The following is a 25,233-nucleotide window of genomic DNA, read 5'->3' as shown; positions in this document are numbered from 1 at the left end:
CACGCTTTGAAATCGCTGGTGTTTCTGACGTCACAAACTACCTTGTAACCAATCAGATCAACGTGTGATCGTCAACCAGTGGATCTCTGAGCTGAGTGAGTGAGTGGAGGCAGGGCTCATTTGCATATTCATAGAACCACGCATACTAAATGAGGCGAGGGTGTCGAGTTACATTCAAGTTTTTGTTTTTAAATATGTGATTTTGGTGATCAAAGATGAGTTTTAAGGGATGAAATTATTGACTACAGGGGGACTTAATACCATAGAAATACATAGAAAAATAGTAATACAATTATTGTTTTTCTTTTTTTAACAGATTTTTTTTATTTAGTTATTTAATTTTTAAAATGTATATTTAGTCATTTCTTTTATTGTTGTGTTTCCCATTTTGGAATTAATGTATTAATTCAGTTTGGTGTTTATACATTATTTCTGTTCTTGTGTATTTAGCGATATATTCAATTTTGAAAATGTTTTTAGTCAATTTTGCATTTTTATGCATGTAATTTATTCCACTTTTTAGTTACATTTTACAAAACATAGTAATACAATGTTGTTTTTCCAACTCTTGCACCATGTAGTATTTTGTCCATGAAGTACTTTGCAATATGATATTAATAACTGGGTATGTATGATATGACATATATACAGTGCTATGCATAAGTTTAGACACCCATACTAAAGTTGACTAAAAAGAGGAATAAAAAATCATCTTTTGGAAACTGAACTTAATGCCTTAATTTAAAAAATTAGGAAAAATCCAACCTTTAAGGACACCAATTTTCTTTGTGAATGAATAATGTATCGTAAATAAATAAATGTTCTTCCTTAAAATACAGGGTGCATAAGTTTGGACACCCCTATGTTAAATTCCCATAGAGGCAGGCAGATTTTTATTTTTAAAGGCCAGTTACTTCATGGATCCAGGATACTATGCATCCTGATAAAGTTCCCTTGGCCTTTGGAATTAAAATAGCCCCACATCATCACATAGCCTTCACCATACCTAGAGATTGGCATGGTTTTATTTCAGTTAGCCTAATAGCTAGTTTGATTTGCATTGAGAGATGATGTTATGGAAAGTACTCCATGCCAATCTCTAGGTATGGTGAAGGCTATGTGATGATGTGGGGCTATTTTAATTCCAAAGGCCAAGGGAACTTTATCAGGATGCATAGTATCCTAAAAAATTAATAAAAAAAAATACTTAAAAATAAAAATCTGCCTGCCTCTATGGGAATTTAACATAGGGGTGTCCAGACTTATGCACCCTGTATTTTAAGGAAGAACATTTATTTATTTACGATACATTATTCATTCACAAAGAAAATTGGTGTCCTTAAAGGTTGAATTTTTCCTAATTTTTTAAATTAAGGCATTAAGTTCAATTTCCAAAATATGATTTTTTATTCCTCTTTTTAGTCAACTTTAGCATGGGTGTCTAAACTTATGCATAGCACTGTATATATATATATATATATATATATATATAAATCAACATAAATCTTCAGAACCATGTTGTATATAAAGGTTTCATGGTTTACTGATGACATCTAGTGTGTGTGTGCGAACAATGGTAAATGTCTTATTCTTTGAATTTCAGTAGCATCACGCTAACTCACCGTTGTCGCTGGCCAGCTGAAAGTATCCGTCCACTAGTGAAGCTCCGTTGTTGAAATGTTGGGTCATGTGATCGAGCCAGTTGGCCTCCAGCGTGCAGATGCCCTCGCCCTGCGGCTGCACTCGTAGAGGCACTTTAACCGTGTAGTACTTAAACTGACCCTCACGGCGACCCGGGTAGTTAAACAGTCCGAAGAGCTCGGCACCTGTGGACATGGCAAACATCGAATTCGTTTAGTGGCAGAGAAAAGTGGGAATGGCCATTCAGTCTAAAGGTCCTAAGAGTCCGAAATTGTTGTTTGAAATATTTGCTCGTTAAAAAATAAATACGACCTCACGTTGTGTCAATCACGTTTACACACAGCCTCCGAAACTTTCGTCCGTCATAAAACAATTCGGATCGGGTTACATTTTCTGCGCTTTTCGCAGCCGTAGCATTTTAAGAGGTGTTTTGACAACTTAGAGCCACCGTACAAGCGAACGCCCAAATCCAGAACTGTTCAGGATCAATTGGTTCACGGAAACTGGTGGTCTTCTTTTAGCTAGCAAAGCATCAAACTGAGCCACTGAAATCCTGAAGTAAACTTTGAATCTCTCGGGATAATCCCGCAGCAAACTCTCCTTCCGCTCTACGCAATCTCAGGATTGGATGGACCCAATATTTCCTCTTTATTTCCCTCTTTTTAAGAAGAGAGAGGACAACAAAATCATCCTCACTGCCTGAAGACTCCATTTTTTGTATTGTTTTGCAAATTTTTTCGCAACAGATTAATTAATACTTAATTACTCAGTGTGCAAGGTTTCTGGGCGTGGCGAATCTAAAACGCATACGAAAATTTTGGACTCAGTGTGCAAGGTCCATTATGATGGTTACTACTGGCTCGAGGTCCTTGCACACTGAGTCCGATGCGTATTAATTAATTAATCCGTTCTAAAATATTTGTGCGGAAGGACTTTACTCCTTTACTCCTAAAGGAAATTAGTTTAATGTCAGAGAAAAGTATTAATGGCCATCCAGTCTAAGGGCCCTTTCACACCTACCTTGTTTGGTCCGGATTTTCTGACTTTTCAGTTTGATCCGAATCACAATTACAGGTGTGAGGTGTGAAACCTCCCCCAGACCACGGTCCGGACCAAACAGAACAGATTTGGTCAGACGAAAAGAGCTAGTCTCGGTCCAGATCAAACTGAACAAAGGTTTGGTTCGTTTCTAGTGTGAACGCATTTTCTGTTTGGTTCGGACTTTCAGACCATTTACAGGAAGTTCTGGTGGTTCCCGCTGGATTGCTTGCAAGTCTCCTCCTTAAAATGTTCACACGAGGACGTTCATTTGGCGAATGTGAGCTAGCCTCGAGTATAGCTGGAGCTGCAGGGAGTAATGCTGTAATAATAACAGTATAGTGGCAACGATATGCATCTGTTCATTCATTCTTGTCTAAGTTTTTTTATTCTTGTCAAAGTTGCTGAATTGACAACACGCTGACGTCAGACGCACGTCCGTTTACAAACCAATCAGTGTCAAGATGCAGCCCATATAGGGGCTGTTTACACCTGGCCACTTCATGTGTTTTCTCAGATTGGATTTATCAAAACGATTTCATTTACACCTGGACACTTAAATGTGTTTTTGCGAAACGGATTTAAATCCAATCTTCAATTCCCGCGCTATATGCAGATTTAATAGTTCACGTCACCGAAAGCAATAGATATGAGTTGCATTTTATTGATCATCAGCTAAAATTTCGAAATCAAAGACTGCAATAAGAGAGAGCGGCAACATCCCTGGTAAGATCATTTCGTTTCTTTACTTTTAATGATGATGATTGTGTGTTAAGCGTCTGCGACTTACTTTCACTTTGATTTGCGATAGTTTGCTCGTTGGCTTGATGAATAGATGCTCAGCTCATCCTGTAGCGTCGTCATATCTGGCTATAACATTACATATAGCCTATAACACGCTCTCACACGTTTATTTTTTTTTGCATTTTTGGGATGAGTACAATTTACATATGTGTTTTCAACAACCAGATGCATTTACACTTGTCCAGTTTGGTCTGTAATGCGGCCCAGACCTCCTCCTGAAGTGGTTTGAGCGATCCGATTCAATATCCGTCTCGAATGCGTTTCGGAGGTCATTTACACCTGGTCTTTTCACGATCGGACAGCTATCCCATCTGAGAAAACGCAAGTGTGTCATGTAAAGTTCATTAGTGCGCTCGCATAATTGCAATGTGAAACCAAACCAAAACTTACCGAATGTTTAAAATGTATCAAAACGTGACCTTTGGTTCGGACCTTGGTGCGGAAACGCCAGCACTAACCATCATAACCCGGACTCAAGCTGGTCTTGTCAGGGTTATGAGATTCCTTGCTTTGTGAACTGCAGGTTCCTTCACTGTTGCCCTTCACATGCACTTAATTAATTAGCTTGTAGATGGGCTAATTAGCTGGTGTCCTGGTCTAGCGGAGGTGAGTAATTAGGGAAATTAGCTGATGTAGTGGCAATCTCGAACGAGTATTTAGGACCGTCGTTTCTCACTAGACCAGCCCCACACTTGGGAGAATTGACCATCCGTTCTCCTCAATGAGATTACATTTGGCTGGAAAACAAAACGCTGTGCCTCAAAGAGAAAGAGAGTGGACCTAATGGATTACGATAGTCCAAGATGAATTTGTTTGTGTGTTTGGCTTACCCCCCCTAAAACCTCCCTATTTTCAGAGCTAATGGGAAATTGACCAAAAAAGATAAATATGGATGCACTTTTGTTCTGGCAGCGATCATTTAGATTGCCTCTGACTGCATTGAGTCATTAGCCTCGTCTGACGGGACCAGGGAAAGCGAATGAGAGAGAGAACGATCCGAATGCATGCACTTACTGCACAAATCTCAGCGAGAACTAATCATTATTTGTTGTTTTACTTCAGCTCGGGTACAGCAGGCTCTTCAGTTAGTCTTCCTGTAAACTCATTTCCTCTAATGTCCACAGCACATGTGCATCGCTTTAGTACAAACTGATTTTTGGTTTATTTTCGCCTTTTTATAGATGAGGGAAATAAGGATGCAAAAAAAAACTGGAAGTCGCTTTGGATAAAAGCGTCTGCCAAATGTATAAATATATATAAAAAAAAAAGGTCAAATTATAATTTTAACGTTTTTTTTGTATTGTTATTTTCATGACAGTTGTTTACCTTTCCGTCTCGTTTTTCTTTTTATTACTGCATTGCAAAACATTTATAATTACATATTTAAAGTGTAAAGTATGTATACACTACTAATTCATTGGAGTCGGTTTCCTTTTGTTTTTGAAAGAGTCTCTTCCGCTCACCAAGGCTGCACTTATTTGATCAAAAATACATTAAAAATTGTGAAATATTATTACAATTTAAAATAGCAGTTCTCTATGTGAATATATAGTAAAGTGTCATTTATATCCTGTGATCAAAGCTGAATTTTCAGCATCATTACTCCAGTCTTCAGTGTCACATGATCCTTCAGAAATCATTCTAATATGATGATTTGATGCTCGAGAAACATTTATTATTATTATCAGTGTTGAAAGCAGTTGTGCTGCTTCAGATTTATGTGGAAACGGTGATTCATTTCATTTTTATGGATTCTCTGATGAATAGAAAGTTCAGAAGAACAGCATTTATTTGATATTTTTGGTCACTTTTGATCAATTTAATGCGTCCTTTCTGTATTAACCTTTAAAACACAAAATCGCACTGACCCCCAAACGTTAGAACAGTAGCTTAAATCATAATAGTATTTGTTGGACTGACATTAATTAGTACGCTTATTAATTAATTCTTATTTTAATTAACTTAAATCATTGCATTGCAGTAGTGTTAGATAAACATTCAGGTTTTAGTATTTTCCCAGTTGAAAAGTTGCATTACAATAATGATAAATTGGGGAGAGAAATGTTTAGTTGTAATAAAAGTAATTACAATTTTTCTTGGCGACAATCTCTTGGTGTATGTTTTAATGAAACCTGAATACTAACTGGTTGCCATTGCAGCTCTAAATACAGTCTGTGTATGTGAAGAAAGTAATGCTCTTCACACATGAAAGCCAGTGTCTCTGTGACACTGACTAACTTCCAGAAGGACTTGGTGAAGCGTTGGATGTTTAGTGCAGAAACAAGCACACAAACGACCCCTCCAAGCTCTATGTGATCCCTCTTAACCCTTTAGACAAGGTCAAACTCGCTGGATATCTGCGGTTAGCACTGCCAAGGAACGCGACATGCCATCAAGCGTTTGCCTAATCCGCACTTGAATTGCATCATATCAACACCCAAACACATCCCCAAAAAGTCCTGACCTCCGTCGTCTACAGAGGAGCTGATAACTATGGAAATATTCGGATGTGGATTGCATCCCACCGGCTGATTGCGAAGGTCCCGGATATAAATAGATGCTTTAGAACTCAAAGGAACAAATTCTCGAAAAACTTTCGCTTGTCGGATTTGAGCATTTGCACTAAATTCCCTTAAAACAATGCAGGCCGAAGTTTAAATAATCATCACTGTTAATTTTTAATAGTTCAATTCCTCTAAAATATGTCCGTTGTACCTGTTCTGTGCCTTTTTTTGGTTAACTACCTTACTTCACTTTATGCCTACCATTTTACTGCAATGCATTGTTTTATTTCAAATCTTTAACTTTCTTTTACAAGTCAAGTCAAGTCAAGTCAAGTATATTTGTATAGCGCTTTTCACAATACAGATTGTATCAAAGCAGCTTCACAGTATTAAATTAAAATAATACAACAAGGTTTGTTTCTAGTGGAATTTATTGATAAAATCAAATTAGATATCCCCAGAATATCCCCAACTGAGCAAGCCAAAGGCAACAGTGGCAAGGAACCTAAAAACTCCATCAAGTGACCTAATAGTGTCCTAAAACTCCATCAGGTGACCCAATGGAGAAAAAAAAACCGGTCGGGGCCAGTTCTCCTCTGGCATTTATTAACTAGAGGCCGGATTGTAATTAGAACTGTAAGATTAAAAATATTATATGAATGCCTGGCTGAAGAGATGCGACTTTAATCTAGTTTTAAACTGGGAGAGCGAGTCTGAGCAACGAACAGTATCAGGAAGACTATTCCAGAGTTTTGGAGCTAAATGTGAAAATGCTCTCCCTCCTTTGGTGGTTCTGGATATCCTAGGTATGACCAAAAGCCTTGAATTTAGTGATCTTAAAGAGCGCGATGGATTATAGGGCGATAGAAGATCCGTTAAATAGACTGGAGCTAAGCCGTTTAGGGCTTTATAAGTCAGTAGCAATAACTTGTAATTAATACGGAACTTTATAGGTAACCAATGCAGTGATGATAAAATCGGTGTTATATGATCATATTTTCTTGATCTAGTAAGAACTCTAGCGGCGGCATTTTGGACTAACTGTAGCTTGTTAATTGAGGATGCAGGACAACCGGCTAATAAAGCATTACAGTAATCTAGTCTCGAGGTCATGAATGCATGAACTAACTTTTCTGCATCAGAAACTGATAGCATATTACGTAGCTTAGCAATGTTTCTAAGGTGGAAAAAGGCGGTTTTTGTAACATATGAAATATGATTTTTGAAAGACAGGTTGCAATCGAGTATAACACCCAGGTCTTTTACTGTAGAGGATAAAGTAACAGGACATCCTACTATATTAAAGTTGTATTGCGAGAGGTTTTGTGGGCGGTTTTTTGAACCGATAAGTAGTACCTCTGTTTTGTCTGGATTTAATAAAAGAAAATTACGCGTCATCCAATCTTTTATATCTTTAACACACTCTGTCAATTTGGATAATTTAGTGTTTTCATCTGGCCGTGATGAAATATATATTTGAGTGTCATCAGCATAACAATGGAAACTAATTCCATGTTTCCTTATAATATTTCCAAGTGGCATCATATATACTGAGAATAATAGAGGGCCTAACACAGATCCCTGCGGCACTCCATAGTTTACTGGAGTTATGATCGATTTTTCTCCATTTAAATAGACAAAATGGTAGCGGTCAGATAAGTATGATCTAAACCAGCTTAATGCTTGTCCTTGAACACCAGTATAATTTTGTAGTCGATCTAAGAGTATTGTGTGATCTATAGTATCGAACGCAGCACTAAGATCAAGTAAAACTAGTATTGAGATACAGCCTTGGTCAGAAGCTAAAAGTAAATCATTTGTGATTTTAACGAGCGCAGTTTCAGTGCTATGGTGCGGCCTGAAACCAGACTGAAACTTCTCATAGATATCATTTTCTTGCAAGAAAGAACAAAATTGAGCGGACACCACTTTTTCTAATATTTTAGACATAAATGGAAGATTTGAAATGGGTCTATAATTTGCTAGGTTATTATGATCTAATTGTGGTTTCTTAATGAGAGGTTTTATAACTGCCAGTTTAAATGTTCTTGGAACATGACCTAAAGATAAAGACGAGTTAATAATATTAAGGAGAGGCTCTTCCACTACAGGTAACACTTCTTTCAGTAGTTTAGTTGGTATCGGATCTAATAAACATGTTGTTGTTTTAGAGGAAGTGATAAGTTTATTTAACTCTATTTGTTCTATAGTTGTAAAGCACTGTAATTGTTCTTGCGGGGTGATAATTAAGGCTGAATTATAAGGCGCAACTGAAGATTGAACGTTTACAATTGTGGTTCTGATGCTTTCTATTTTCTCAGTGAAGAACTTCATAAAATCATTACTACTAAACTGTAACGGGATATTTTGTTCGGGTGATGTCTGTTTATTTGTTAGTCTAGCCACGGTGTTAAATAAAAACCTTGGATTATTTTGGTTATTTTCTATTAGTTTGCGGAGGTGCTCAGCCCTGGCTGCTTTTAGGGCCTTTTTATAACGTGACATACTGTCTTTCCACGCGATTCTAAAGACCTCTAAATTAGTTTGTTTCCATTTACGCTCTAAAATACGGGTTTCTCTCTTTACAGTGAAAATATGATGCAAAACCAGAAATTCCCTTGGGAACTCATTCTTTTCCATAGTTTTAGGGCTACAACCTACAACTCTATTATCATTAAAATAGTTACATAATCTTTAATGGTCTTACTTTTTTTATATTTTTTTTATTTTGTTTTAAAATGCATCTCATGAGATCAACCCAGAATATTGCCCTTTTAATTTTCAACTTAGTTGGGGATGCACAAAAAAAATAAAAAATTGTCGATACCGATAACCGATAATTCTTTATATTTGCAAGCCGATAACCGATATTTTGGTCGATAAATCTAAATCCAAATTTTTTATATCATTTTTGAGAGCATGATTACAAAAACAAAAGTCTCAACATTAAATGCCATGTCCCAAACACACAATTATGTTCTCATTATAATTTTATGTGGCCGATATGACAGACTTGCTGTGTACTTTACTGTATTTTCCTTTTTTGAAGTGAATCCAGTCATATTTCAAGCCATTCAAAACCATCATGGCCAACAGTGCACATCTGAAGTGTCTCAGCTGAAGGAAATATATCCTACATTTAATATATCAGCCAAATTTTCTCATCAGGCCGATAATGATAACATTAAAACCAAACAAATATCGTCCGATACCGATATGGTGGCCGTGCGTCCCTAATCTGAGTGTGTAAAGCACTCTGAATCATTGCTGTGCATGAAACACGGATAACCGTGCTTTTCTTTGTGAATGCAGGTTTCACTCGATGGCTTTCCAGCTTCACTGCAGGATGAAAAAACCCTTCCTTTGACAAACCTCCGAGCATTTCACACGGCTGACCAGCGCCGTAATGCTTTATATATGATCTCCAGGAGCATTAGAGGGATTTGAGCGGGGAATGACTATATTTATCAGCAGTGGCGATAAGTCATAAAGACACAGCGCTGTGCCAAAAGGACTCCTGGCATCTGTCATTTTGTGCCTGAATGAGAAAAATTGGTGTAGCGTGAGTCCATAGGATCATTCCACATGCAGGAGACTCGGGCACAGGACTCCCAGCATGCATCATTCACATGCTACGGCGCACTCTGTGCACAATGCCACAGTTTTTGCAAAGAAACGCCTCCCTAGCTAATGTTGAGAATGAGGTTTGCCATCTGGTTACTGCCGGAAAAAAGAAGGGTGAACAAAGCCTAATCTAGCACCCGCTGTGTGGGTTTTTGTAAATGCCAAATGTTCCCAATCCCATACGTCAAAACTCTGACAATGCTTTTCTTGAGACAAAAAAAAAAAAAAGCCAGTGAGATGCTTTCACAGTACGTGACACCTAGAAATCAGATGATTTATGATCTTACTAACTCATCAGCGCTTCGGGATTAGGGCTGGGCGATAGATTACGCCGTCGACATTAAAGGGGTGGTGTAATGCCCTTTTCACAAGATGTAAAATAAGTCTCTGATGTCCCCAGAGTGTGTGTGTGAAGTTTTAGCTCAAAATACCCCACAGATATTTTTATATCGCATGTTAAAATTGTCACTTTTTGAGGGTGAGCAAAAACGCACTGTTTTTGTGTGTGTCCCTTTAAATGCAAATGAGCTGCTGCTCCCGGCACAGTGGGCGGAGCTTCAAGAGCTCGTGTTCTTTTACCTCACACACACATGCACTGAACATTTCAAACACTTTGAGCCTTTTATGTTCAAACCGGAGTCAGACAATGATGGAGAGACTCAAGAAGAAGTGACAACATGTAGAAGCAACAGGACATTTCTGAATGGTTAGTTGATGAATTTATGAAGCTGATGTGTAGTTATCTTCTAGTCATTGATTAGCATATTCTGTCTTGATAATCTATAAATCGTGTTCAGGGGGCGGGGTTTATGTAAATTCTAGGGTTGGTGATGTCACTAACCCGGGAGGAATGTGGTGTAGTCTCTACCAGCCGTTTGTTGTAGTCCTTAAAAAGCCATTTCTTTAAAAGCAAATATCTCCCTTTGCTCTGAACTTTGAGCGTCGTAACTTTGCAGATGTTGTTTATGCTCAAACAGCAACATTACACACTAACTAAAGTTAGAAAAGTCAAATCATAATCAACCACCCCTTTAAAATTGAGCAACATTGTGAATATCGCAGTGATTTTCATGGCCAATACAGTGGATGTTTAGACTAGTTTCACCCAAAAAAACAGTCAAACTGCACATCACATGTAAATCAACCAATAATTGATCAATAAAACACCAATTGATACCAATAAAATGTCAGAATACAAGAACACGTAATGAGTGTTCAGTGATATCATAGAAATAAAGTATTGATTTCTAAAGGCAATTTTGGTGTGGTCGTCTGCCAATAATACTGACTGACGATTTCCACAAAAATCTGATCATTGATGATAATAATCATAGATGTTTCTTGAGCATCAAATAAAAAATCATATTAGAGTGATTTGTGAAGGATCATGTGACACTGAAGACTGGAGTAATGATGCTAAACATTCAGATTTGGTCACAGGAATAAATGACACTTTATTGTATATATTTACATACAGAACCGCTATTTTAAATTGAAATATTATTTCACAATATTACTATTTTTACTGTATTTTTGAACATAAGAGACTTCTATTAAAAACATCTTACCGACCACAAACTTTTGAAGAGTAGCGTACAGTTTATATAGAAACTATAGTTATAGTATCAAAAATATGCTGCATTTTAAAGCGAAACTAAAACGCACTTTAAATGTTTTGTGAGATTTAGTTTTGATGGAAGGATAGAGATGCTCAACCCACCGCTCTTGGTCCGGGTGAACCGGCTGGCTTTCTCAGTTGCGTCTTTGACTTTGGCCGTGTCGTTGTTGTTGTGTTGCTGTGTGTCACCAGGTCCTGTTTTCAACACGGCTGACGTCTCAACCGAGAGATCGTCTTCTCCTCCTCCTTCAGAAGGCTCTCCTCCCTCGTTTTCCCCGTGGTTCTGGTCCTCGGGCTCGGGCTCCTCCAGGGGACTGGGGCTCGGCGTGAGCCCGGATCCGTGCAGCGAGCTGGGGCTTGAGTGCAGGGAGAGAGAGGGTTCCTCCGGTTCTCCGTGTCGGGACACATGTGGGCGAAGACCCGCCGGCTCCTGGATGAAGCCCGCGAACATGATGCCCTGATCCGCAGCGTCCTGGATCTGCTGAGAAGAGAGAGAGAGAGAGAGAGACACTCAAGTCAAGGCAAGTCACCTTTATTTATACAGCGCTTTTTACAGTACAGAGTGTTTCAAAGCAGCTTTACAGAGATAACAGGAAAATAATGCAACAAAGTTTGTTTCTAGGAGAAAACACAGCGTAACAGTGTAAGAGTATACAGTCAAACCTACATTTATTCAGACACCTTCAACATTTCTCACATTATCACAGTTTATTCGCTATAGTTTAGAAAATGGTGATAAAAGAAATCAATGTATATTTGACTGGTTTTGTCCGTCCTTCTGTTAGACTGTCTCACACATGAATGATGTTGAATATCTGTCAGCCGTTAAATTTAACTACACAATTAGATAATACCAGTTTAGCTCAACCAATCACCAAGCAATGCTTCATTGTGTTCAGTCTGTGTGTAAAAAGAGCTTTAGCAATTAAAGACAAAACACTTCAGCAAAACATGATCAGGTCAAAGTGTCGGAATCATTTTTGGTCCAAAATGTTAATACATTTTACTTGTATGAAGGATTTTTGGGTATAATATGTCACAGTTGACTTTATTTTGCTATCCTCACTTACATAAATGATCTATAGTGTCCTGCACACACTAGTAAAAAATAAATAAATAAAAACTTATATCTGAATAATTTTTGGTTTGACTGTATATTTTGTTTGCTGAAAATCAATGCCAGTTTAGTTTAGACCAACATGAATTTCCATGCTAGTCTGGTTTATCCTGCGCAAACAATGCGATTGTTTACAGACGCCGACAATAAGGAAAGCCAAGGACAACTTTAAATCCTTAAGCCATCTTCCCCATGTGGTCTGAGAACAAAACATCACGTAATCGGAGCCATTAACATATGAAAAGCCTTCTCACACACGACAGAATATCAGCTCTGAATTATCAAGGAATATTCACATATTATTATCACTATTGTGGTTTTGAAACGTACATGCATTTGGCTGCATTTATTTGAATGAAAACAGTAATATTGTGAAATATTAAAGAACTTTTTTAACAATTTCAGCATTCACATCATTTTTGTGGAAACCGTGATTCAAAAGTTGATGTCAAAAAGCAGCAAAACAGTTTTCAACATTGATAATAGTAAGAATTATAATAATTGAGTACCAATAATAATTGTGCAGTAAATCATCATATTAGAGTGATTTCTGGAGGATCATGTGACACTGAAGACTGGAGTACTGATGCTGAAAATTCAGCTTTGATCACAGGAATATATTACACTTTACTATATATTCACATAGAAAACATCTGTTTTAAATTCTAATAATATTTATGTGTTTTTGATCTAATAAGGGGTTTTTGATCACATAAATGCAGCCTTGGTGACAATGCTTCAAAACATTAAAAAAAATCTCAATTATTCCAGACTAGTGTATATCCGGAAAATACGAGACTAAATGGTTTACTATTCCTTCATATTTTTGGATTTTACTTTATGTAGTGCTGATTTGATCCTGGTCCAACTTAGCAGATCTTTTCAAAATAGTTCACTGACATCTTGAAAAAAATGGGTTACACTTTATTTTAAGGTGTCATTAATAGCCGCGTTTCCATTACTCTTCAAATTAAAATTGTGAATTGAAAATGCGCCCGATGGAAACACGTCAATTTCTCAAAAACTCCCATTTATCGCAAAAAAAAGTTTTCCCGCTCGCATGAGGAGGTTTTTCAGGCAATTCGAAAAAGAAATATTTCGCAAAACTGCAATGGAAACAGTTTTAGCACATTTCCAGGTCAGCTGACGTAGACGACGCGGTGTGTTTGGACAGAATACGAGACTGAGCTCTTTATTAAATTCATAAAAGACAAAAGAATTACAGGAATACTGGATTCTAAACCTCAAATAAATGCCACAATCAAGACCTGGAAGCAGAAATGAGGGAGAAACACCCAGAAACTCCTCATATGAGCCGCTCACAGTATAATAAGGGTCGTTCCTTACCATTAATGATTGGATAACACACATACGTCTCCTTTGATTAATAATAATGGCCAGTGCAGTGGCTGGGATATAGTACATAAACCTAACATCCATTGCCATGATTTTTGGAATGACGTTTTAGTCGCATAACATCAGTTAATGGAAATGCCGTCATTTCGCAATAGTTTTTTGTCGATATTTAGAAAAAAATTCGCAAAACTTTTGCGCAAATCTGTAATGGAAACGCGCCTTCTGTTACAGTGTAATTATATATTTAAGTGCTGAGTAATATTAATTAACTACATGTACTTACTATAGGGTTAGGGTAGGATTAGGATTTGGTTGAGGGTTAGTTGCATGTAATTATGCATAATTTACTGTTATTACTACGGTAAGTACATGTAACATATGTAACAAGGACACTGTAAAATAAAGCGTTACCAAAATAAACCAGATAAACCTTCCGCCGAGGGCTTTGAGTTGCATCGTATTGTAAGAAGTTTCATTTGGAGAAAGTAGCTTCATTTATTTCCAGTCTCCTCATCGTAAAAACATTAAAACCGATTGATATGCCACATTACCCTAACAATAAAACGCGATTCAAAACAATATATTGCAAAAGCGGCTTCCTTTCTTCCACACCATCATCTATTTGAAATTAGCAGGCGCTGATGACAATGGCAGCGGTCCACCATTGACCCAAATCACACGAGCATCTTCCACTTTATTGTCAGTTCACGTTTGGAAGCCAGTCTTTGAATTCTCATCAAACCAAATTGAATCGTTAACTGTCAAGGAATGCTAATGATGCCATTTTCCATTATGCTGCTTTAATAAAGGCCAGCCCGAGGCCTGCCTCCACTATCTCCATCTGACGCCTTCGCCCACACCAGAATCACGCAGGTTATTTTCTCTGAAATTAAACCGGGAACAGGCCCGTCCTTTTCCAGTGGCATTGTTTAATGCATATTGAACGCTGACGCCGGGAGTCCTGTCATTATATTTGCAACAATGATGCAAATGAAATTGCATAGATAAGAAGCCGTTCTTCTCGCCGGGCTCCTGCATAATTTCCGAGTTTGATGTGACGGGTGGAAGGATCGTATTGGTGATGATCATTGCGATTAATCACGGATGAATGTGGACCGCAACAGGTCTGGGGTCTATACAGTGATTCCAAGAGGGATTGGACACTTTTGTTCCACTTTACAGGGATAAAGTTTGTGATTGGGAAGATTTTTCTGTTATGCTCACCTTGGCTGCATTTATTTGATCAAAAATACAGTAAAAACAGTGAAATATTATTACAATTTAATTCAATATCATATGAACTGATTTCATATTGATATAATATGTGACCTTGGACCACAAAACCAGTCTCGAGTCGCACGGGTATATCTGTGGCAATAGCCAACAGATTGTATGGGTCAAAATGATCCATTTTTCTTTTATGCCAAAAATCATTAGGATATTAAGATCATGTTCCATGAAGATATTTTGTAAATTTCCTACCGTAAATATATAAAACATGTATTTGTGTGAGTGAATGCAGCACAATCGTGAACATAAATGAACAACTTTAAAGGAGATTTTCTCAATGTTTTGATTTTTTTGCACCTTCAGATTCCTCAGATTTTCAATAGTTGCATCTCAGCCCTAATATTGTCCTATCCTAACAATCCATACATCAATGGAAAGCTTATTTATTCAGCTTTCAGGTGATTTATAAATCTCAATTTCAACAAACTGACCCATGTGACTGGTTTGTTGGTCCAGGGTCACATATAACATCATTACTCCAGTTTAACAACTCCTTACAAATATTCATATAAAGATACCGTAGTGAATGTGGTGTTTTGCATTAGCTGACATAGTCATCAAAAAAGACATCTTACAGGGTTTTAAGGATATACCTTATTGAGATATGATTTTGTAGTTGTAACAAATTGCTATGTTCCAAAACCTAGTGAGATAATGTGAGATAAGCTACTCCGATAATGTTTTTTTATTTAATATTTTTTATTTTATGGTACTAAAATAATGTTCATGCACTTGTTAAAATCCATTTATTCACTTTTTGAGCATAGACCTGAGAATTAAAAATATTGAATGCTTTGAAGCACAGACTTAAGTTTGATCTCTTTTTAAAGATGACACTTGACAGATTATTACTGAAGTAAAAATTACATATTTTTTTACATGAACTGTTTTTAAATAAACTGTTTTTTTTTTTTATTTGATATGAAATATTTATTTTCCAAAACAAGTTTTACTCTAAAACTGTGAGAAAATCAAAGCCATAAATCTAAACAAGTTGTGTTCCAAATTTGAGGTTGATATCTACCAAAAAAATTAGCAATGTAGAAATCCCACAATGCATTGCAAGCTCACCTTATTAATACTTAAAATTATTAATTTAATATCCACCTTATAGGTCAAAAACAGCAGGTGTGACCTGATAACTAGTACCTTTTAGCACAAATGTTTGTCATTGTTTTAATATGCATGAGCAGATTTGAATATTCATGATCCGGTAGTGTGTTCCTACAAGAAGCTAAACAGGAGCTTCTTACTTTCTTCACGTATCCTTGGATGTGTTCCGTAGTGGGAATCTGGTCCGCAGACATGCATTCCTCCAGTTTCAGATGGTAAGGCTCAAAGTCTGCAGGATTCTTCTCCCAGCTGGAGAGAGAGAGAGAGAGAGAGAGAGAGAGAGAGAGAGAGAGAGAGAGAGAGAGGGGAGAGAGAGAGAGAGAGAGGGGAGAGAGAGAGGGGAGAGAGAGAGAGAGAGAGAGAGAGAGAGAGAGAGAGAGAGAGAGAGAGAGAGAGAGAGAGAGAGAGAGAGAGAGAGAGAGAGAGACACCGGTTTTAATGTCAAACACACAACTCTTAAACAGGTGCAGATTAGCGATAAATCTCAGACCAAACTTGAAAAAGTAAATTTTAGCGAACTGATTATACGACAAGAAAAGAAAGTGTTAGTGAGATGGAGAACATCTGTTCGTGAGGTTTATTATTGGAAACATTTTGCACAGAAATGAGCACTAAGACGACACATATTCTCTAAATGAGCAGCTGTAATACTCTCTCTCTCTCTCTCTCTCTCTCTCTCTCTCTCTCTCTGAGGTGATTTCCTTCAGCATTGTTAAAGGTGAAGTGCGTCATTTATTCAATGTTAAAATACTTTCTATGCCGGTTTAATATGCAGAGACGACTGTAAGTAACTCGGTGAGCATGAGAAACGTTAAGAAATATGCTCACAAAGGCTCCATCAAAAATTCATAAAATCGGCATAAGTGTGAAATATTATTACAGTTTAAAATAACTGTTCTCTATGTGAATATACAGTAAAGTGTATTTTATTCCTGTGATCAAAGATGAATTTTCAGCAGCATTACTCCAGTCTTCAGTGTCACATGATCCTTCACAAATCACTCTATTATGATGATTTGCTGGTGTTTTGACTCATCCAATGGCGTGAGTTTGGGGGCGGGACTGTCTCCTTATAATTATGAATGACTGTAACTCAAAAAATGTTTTTGTTTCTCTCCAAAGGAAAGCCTCAGAGATCCTCGTGAGCTGGTGTCTTCTCCCATCTTCTGTGTGTGTGTGTGTGTGTGTGTGTGTGTGTGTGTGTGTGATATTTGGGACAGAGATGAAAAACACTAACTCAGAGCTCCATCCAACCACAAAGTCACAGCACAGCAGGGCCCTGACTCACCTCTGTCACACACACACACTCACACACGCGCGGATTCACACTTCCCGCCAACACACGGCCATCTGCTGCCTGAACACATTCATCCCGTTCCTGACCGTATCCTTCAGTCTGGGTTTAACATGAAGACAAACAAACCAGAGCAGCGTATGAACAGCAGAATGAAAGGCCTGTCTATCTAACAAGTTAATTTAGTGTGATTAACAATAAGAGAAAGGAAAAACATGCTTTTTTTTGCAATTAATCATGGAATTAATTTCGTAATGTAACTTTTTTTAATTTCCCACCATCTGAGCATTCTGTAGTCATACATCTGTTCTTCCCGTGATAAAACACACACACACACACACACACACAAAAGATAGAGTATACTTCATATTGCAAACTTGACTCCTGAAGTTTTGGGGTCAATAATATATATATATTTTTTTAAAGAAATTAATAATTTTATTCTGTAAGGATGCATTAAATTGATCAAAAGTGACAGTAAAGACATTTATTATGTTACAAAAGATTCTATTACAAATAAATGCTGTTCTATTCATCAAAAAATCCTGAAAAAAATGAGTTTCCTTACATTTTTTTATTAATTTCAACACTGATAATAATGTTTCTTGAGCAGCAAATCATCATATTAGAATGATTTCGGATCATGTGACGGCAATGATGCAGAGAATCTCATTGCATATGAGAAACAATCGATTTGTTTGCACCCTGTTTAATCCCCGACTGTACGCTGGAATATACAGTATGCAGTGCTCGAGTTATATTGATTACTGATGCTTCCTTTTGGCTCTTTTCTGAGTTTTTCAGACACTGTTGCATGCAAAAGAACCGTATACCGATTCCAGAGACCAACACACCGGCACGAGGCCGAGCAAATATAGTCTTCTCGATGGTGGATGAACTATTCATGTAAAAGGCATTACATTTCTTTCCCTACAGGCTTAATGCACCTAGCAATCCCTGGCAGTGTTTGTGCGGTGTGTGGAAGCCCTTCGGCGGGTAACTTCGACAGAAGAGCTTCCTCACAGGAGTGCGGCTTCTGGGAATAAAAAGCTTAAAGCATCAGTGATCTACACTTCCTTCAGATTCAGTTCGCTCAAAGGTTTGTCTCAGACATGCATCTTAGACACAGCTGGGGTTGCACTGTTGGCGAATGCCTGTGGATCGCCTTGGTTTGTGTGTGTGTGTGTGTGTGTGTGTCTATCTTTGCCCTCCGGAATCACAATATCACTTTTGCTGTCAGATTCAGCAATTCCGGGTCTGCAAGTGATATTCAGTGGCATCGCCATGACAACAACCTTCCATCAAACCCATGTATCCCAATCGTTAATCATTGCATTAATAATGTATCACATCTTTCTTGATGTCAGCTTATTTACCGAGCCGTGAATGATGTTATTCAAGCATAACGGCCTTAATGGTTTCGGGTCCGTACCGGTACCCCTGCGAGGTGCTCCGCAATTATCCAAAAACGATGCATAAATCACCCGCCCTCGTCGCTGAAGTGGAACTGTAACTAAAATTGAACATGGGTGGCTTGACAGTTGACATTTTAAATTATAAACATAGTCAGCTGCATTCAGCAAATCGCTTTCTGAGACTCTAATCCCACGACGCTCGCTCACGGTTGTGATGTTTGCATCTGCGCAGGTCCAGAGGAGCTCCTGTATTAAGGGGAAAATGCAGGAGCTAATCCTGATGTGGGAGCGCTGGGCCAGGATCCAGAGACTCCCGGTGAATATTAAACACTGTTACATGTGATCAAATGATGTCTGAGCTCCAACTGATCTCGGAGCTGAAAAATACTGGATTTTTAGAGATTAAAAATAGGTTAGTTTTTTGTTAAAGCTGTATTTTTTATTTATTTATTTTATTAACATTAAAGGGATATTTCACTGCTGGAAAGATGAATGTGTATTTAAATTGGGTCATTTATGTAGTAGAAATGTGAAATTATTGGTGCCTTCTAGACTGAGAAAAGCCAGAAAATGTATTTTTGGCTCATGTGGATAAAAGACTACAACTCCCAGAATGCACTTGCTTCGCTGCCCTACGAGGCCACTCCCAAGCCACGCCTACCGGTTACAGAGGGCAGTATCGGGATAAATAATACAACTAGGCTACTAGTCGACTCGAAACTGAAGAGAAGCCGTTTTATCGTGAGATCCCCCTATGGGCGGGTTGAAGACGTGCGGAACTAGCGCCTCCTACTGGCTGTAGTCTCTCGTCTCTGGACAAAAAGCCTGAAAATGAAGATTTTTGCGCCATCTGAGGTTTTTTTCCAGACACACAACACAGAAATCTCTGGTCTCAGGGGGACATGAGGGAGGGAAGCACGGTCACTCGAAAATGCCGGGTTTCTACTGATACAAAGCTTAATGCTAATCGGTGAAGTGTCCCTTTAAATGACAGACAACAGCAGGAATATTAGATTAGGCTGCTGTCACTTTAAGACTGAATGCATATACTGACACACATCCGGTTTCTTTCTCAACTGTTCACTTATGACATAACCAATGGATGCAGGTGAACAGATGCACCCAACATGTGAATGCAATGTGCTAAACAGCACAAACCTTCTTTTGGTGTTAAAAAACTACTGTCAGGATTTACATTAGCGTGAAACATTAGCGTTGAAAAGGCGTGGAAATGGTTCTTTTTTTGCGGCTGCATATGCATTTGTAGGAGTTTCCCTTTCAGACGCAATATTTATGGGAGGACAGTATTTAAAAGAATCATGCAAGGCGATTTATTAAGGTTTGCGCTCGTCAATGTACTGGTATTTGCACCATTATTTACCGCCCCAAAAAAGTGTCTTAAACCAAACTCTAATTTGTGCTGCTCTTGGTTGTGTTGGTCATTATGGAAATGATCCGTTCTTTAATTTGTGCGTCGCGAGTAGATCACGCTCAGAACTTTCCACTCGCATCTGTGCTTTCATGGGATTATAGCGCTCTCACAATAATTTGCCCGGTTTAGTGAAAGTGTTTCCCCATAGAACACCATTATAAAGAAAATACTTATGTGGCTTAATCACTCTTAGGTTCTTTATTGGCATCAATGGTTCCATGAAGAACCTTTAACATCCATGGAAGCTTTTTAATTGCACACAAGGTTCATTATAGTGAAAAAAAAAGGTTATTAAGATTAGAGTGTGCATTAAGACAGTATTCAGCTCGTTAATAAACCATACTAAGTACCGTCAAGCAGACAAACCTGGATTCCTATCGAATACCGTTATAAACAAAATGCTTAACATGCGTGTTTACGTTCATATTCTGGGCTCATCTGCTCGCCTGTATGTAGTATACATCACCAAAGAAGGTGTATACTGAATTTAATCTTTTAATATCAGTGTATTAGTACATTATTTTAAGTATCAAATGCGAAACGCAAGTAACTTTGTGGGCGGGTCTCGCAAATCTAAAATGTGTTGGTCTGAAGCAGCTTCATTACTCATAGGTGTAGTTTGGGCGTAACGTGAAATAAACCAATCAGAGCATCATCTCACATTCCCTTTAAGAGCAGGCGCGCTTGTTCCATGGCAGATTGCTATTACAACGGCGGATTTGCCAGACGCACGCCAGGAGCGGTTCACAGCCTATTTTCATTCCTATTTTGCACCCGACGCACAGCGGACTTTTCCCTCCACAGACGCACGTCGGTAAATTAGGGAATGAACTTGCGCTCCCGGGGGCGGTTCAGTGAAAAGAGGAGGTACTTTCCGGCGCAAACGTTCCCTGGTGCTATTTTCCAGTTTCAGAAAACAATTCCGCCACAGACCAGGAGAAACCTCGTCTAAAGTCAGTGGTACGTTGCGCATGTTATTCATGTGCTATTTTAAGGGCGCATGCTTGGCCATAATGTAGCGTGTGCACAACACACATACACTTTGCTTCTCTCATCTACACACAGACGCAGCAGTTCCCATTTTTAGAAAACCATACATTATTACAAGGAAAAATATTCCACACGAGGGAAATCATTGTTGTGTCCATGAAGATGTGAAAAAATAGGCATAAATCTAGCTTACACATTTACCCAAATTATCATACGCCTGTTTAACCGAAGCTAATCTGTGTGTGTTTCTCCATCCCCAATGTCACTTCTCTGTGTTTTACGGCCCTGACGAGAACGTCGGTCTCCTCGGCTGTGAACCGCTCCTGGCAAATCCGCCGTTATAATAGCAATCCGCCATGGAACAAGCACGCCTGCTCTTAAAGGGAATGTGAGATGATGCTCTGATTGGTTTATTTCACATTATGCCCAAACCACACCTATGAGTAATGAAGCTACTTCAGACCAACACATTTTAGATTTGCGTCGGGCGCAAGAGTCATTTATCCCGCCGGTATAATAGCAACCGAGACCCGCCCACAAAGTTACTTGTGTTTCGCGTTTGATACTTGCGTTTCAGATCGTTAAAATAGGGCCCATAATCTATAGTATCCTGTCTACTCTTTCTAATCTGTGTCTATTTAATTCTTTCTAAGGAATCTCTCGAGCTTTGAAAGCGCTGAGTAATAACATTCATTCACCTCTGGAAGCATTTAACTCGCTTAACCAAAACCCAAACCAGGTAATGACCAGCTTGGACCATTAGAAGTGGCTTTGAGCTGTATTTCCCAACGGATCCTTTTTTCATCCCTCAGTTTGTTCCCTCTCCTCCTCCTCCTCACTCCCTTTGTCTTCTCCTCTGGACGTTTTTGGGTCTGTTTGTTTTTGGAGAGATCGAGAAATGGCTACATGAAGGTTTTCTTTCATCTGCACTTTTCCTCTCTCTCCTCTGATTTCTGGGATTGGCAGGGGAGGAGTGGAGCTGTGCCCTGTTTGATATCTCGCCTCTCTCTTTCTTTTCTCCGCAGGTTTATCCCTCAGGGCCGATGCTGATGCGAGCGACTGTCTCCACGGTGACAGACGCCAAAGATAAAGCAAGGCAGCTTTGCCGAAGCCATCAAAGGTTGGCAGCTGTCACGATACTATGATTCCTCCCAACACGCGCACATCAACACACACGTGACACAATCCAAGTCTGATCTTCTTTCGTCTTGTTTTGCTCTCGGCCTCTTGAAGACAAACAGAAGTCTTCACTATGAGCAACACATTCACATCATGCCTACTCTATGCAGGAAACATAATTATCATTATTTACTCTCTCTCATGTTGTTACAAACGTTCTTTCTTCCATGGATTGCAATAGGACTTTAGAAGAATATTCACACTGATATTTTGATATATATGACAAAAGCATGCAGTTACCAGGGGCTGTCAATCTCCCAAAAATGACAAAGAAAAGTGGTCTATATGACTTTCTTTCTTCCATGGATTGCAATAGCAAAACTTCAGAAAAATATATTCACACTGCTATTTTCCATATCCCCCCCCCCCCCCAAAAAAAATTAATATATATATAAAAAAGTGGTCTATATGACTTGTGAAATCATACGATAGCTTTGTGTGAGGAAAAGACCCTGAATTTAAGTCACTGATATCCTTAAATCTCATTCATGCTCGAATAAATGTGTCGTTCCAGGTTTGACATCATTGATTATTTAAATATAAGTTAAATAGAAAACAGCTGATTTAAATTGTAATAAAATGTCAACATTTTTACTGTATTTTTGATCAAATAAATGCAGCCTAGGTGAGCATGATTGGAACTATCCACATAATTTTTTTTATTATTTATTGTCAATGTTTCTTAATGTATTTTTAAACTCTTTTTTTTTTTTTTTTTTTTTTTTATTGGCTACAGTCACAAAATTAATTTTTACGACTGAAATAATAAATATTTAAATGATTTCTGTAAAAGCACAGCAAATCTTGTGTGATTTTATTTGATATTCGCGATCACTATGAGTGTCTACATTCCTTCAAATGTATCATTTTGTGTTTCACACTAACAAAAAAAACTGACAGCATATGGTTTGAAACAAAAGGAGTTTAAGTAAAGAACCAAAGTGTAATTGTTGCATCAGCTGTTCCTTTAAGATGAGCGATGGGAGTGTGCATATGACTTCAATAATGAGTTTTTGCATGAACATTCTTGCTTTTCAGTGCATGACGCATGAGCATGAGGGGAGGTCGTGCCGAGAGTTCATCCTGACATGCGCTGAAGTGTGTAATGTACAGTACAGCTTACAGATCGAGCTCATCATGTCCCTCACGCACAGCTGCTTCATACAGAAAGGAAGAGTAGCCGAAACATCAACGGTAATATAGAGAGGAGTTGGATAGTAAAACAGTAAAATACAGGAGGAATGTGTTTCAGGATTCCTGGTGCATCCATGAAAATGGAATAATTCCAGGGTTTTTGAGCGTGTGTGTCATCACTGTCCAGCATCAGATCCACACTACACTGTTCATCAGAAGCCACGTCTTCCATGCCGATCTGGAGCCTTTATGTGCGTTTAAACTGCAACAACATTCAGAAAAATAGGCTCCGCACCGGCCCCTAAAACACTGGAGGCCGGGGGTTCGGGATCATGTCCACAACACTTAACGTCAAACTAGATTTACTTTATTTTTTCATCTGTATAATATAAAATAAGAAAAAAAAACATCACCTCAATTCCTTCCTCCAGGGAATCTCCCCTTAGAGGTCAACAGGGTCAGACACATGCCTAGAGTCTCAAACCTCACACATGTGATTGTGGCAGCTGCCTGTGGTGTGTGTGTGTGTGACTGTGTGTGTGTGTGTGTGTGCCCTTTACGCTGCCACCGCAGCCGGGCCGGTCTGGACACTGTGTGTCGGTGATATTAAAAATAAAACGATTATAATGTAAAAGATTATTATCGTGGACATAAAGATATGGTGGAATCCGGATTGTCCCGTAGATGGTCTGTTTGCGCTTTAACCTCACACTCAGCTTTAACCTCACACACACACACACACACACAGCTTTAACCTCATGCACGAGCAGGTCTGTTTGTGCTCTGGAGTTTATCCACTATCAAATTCCGTCATGTAAATAGCGAATCCGCCATGGCTCGAGCGCAACTGGCTTTTAAAGGGAATGGGAGAAGAGACTCTGATTGGTTTATTGCACGTTACGCCCAAAACACACCCATTACTCATTAAGAGAATAGAGACGACTCTTTTAGACCATGCACCGGGAGCACCGACCATTTTTCCCGTCGTTAAACTAGCAAAAGTGGATTGGGACGCACTAAGTGCACTTGTGCCGTGAGCTTTAGACCATGAGCTTAGATCGTTAAAATAGGGCCCTCACTCTTCACACAAGTGATTGTGGCAGCGGCCTGTGGTGTGTGTGTTCGTGTGTGTGTGTGTGTGTGTGTGTGTGTGTGCCCTTTACTCCGCCACCACAGCCAGGCTGGCCTGGACTGTGTGTGTGTGTGTGTGTGTGTGTGTGTGTGATCCAGCAGAGCTCCAGGCAGGGAGTGGATGTGACTTTGAGTCGCTGCCACTGTTTTGCCAGAGGATTATCGAACCGCTCTTTAACATTCACCAACTCTGTGTGACGGACTGTAAAGTGCTGGTCTCGTGCAGAGGGAAACTGTGAAGTCTAGCCCAGTGTGTGGGTTATACTGACCACTGTGTGAATGACAGTCACAGGTTTTGTTTTTAGCTTGCCATTAAGTGGTGTGTTCATTCACTGTAAAAGTTGTACGTCTGTGATCAGACTGAAATTGAAATCAAAACTGAAACTTTAAAACTGAAGGCTTATTTGTTTGAAATAGCTTTTAATTGATGATACAGTGGCATGTCATCTGTTTATTGCCTGTTATTTGTTTTTATTGTGTTTATGTTTATGTGATGTACAGGACATCGGTCAACAGTTGTTTTATAAATAAAGTGACATTGACTTGCTCAGAA

At 38.7% G+C, this 25,233-nt stretch overlaps 1 protein-coding gene across 3 annotated transcripts in view; it reads right to left on the bottom strand.

The window, feature by feature from the left end:
* rftn1b (raftlin, lipid raft linker 1b) overlaps nucleotides 1-25,233 on the bottom strand; it is a 123,141-nt gene that overhangs the window by 45,371 nt on the left and 52,537 nt on the right. For 2 of the 3 annotated variants that reach the window (XM_084385488.1, XM_084385487.1), the window contains exons 4-6: nucleotides 16,246-16,354; nucleotides 11,332-11,710; nucleotides 1,623-1,826 (exon numbers count right to left, since the gene is read on the bottom strand). In XM_084385488.1, the coding sequence (XP_084241614.1) occupies nucleotides 1,623-1,826; nucleotides 11,332-11,710; nucleotides 16,246-16,354 (692 nt within the window). The remainder of the gene's footprint in view (nucleotides 1-1,622; nucleotides 1,827-11,331; nucleotides 11,711-16,245; nucleotides 16,355-25,233) is intronic. The other variant, XM_084385489.1, reaches the window with a different exon arrangement.

Source organism: Rutilus rutilus (genome assembly GCF_951802725.1).
Source record: "Rutilus rutilus genome assembly, chromosome: 17".
NCBI lineage: Eukaryota > Metazoa > Chordata > Actinopteri > Cypriniformes > Leuciscidae > Rutilus > Rutilus rutilus.
The sequence above is the reverse complement of the archived record's forward strand: the minus strand, read 5'-3'. Positions and strand labels throughout refer to the sequence as shown.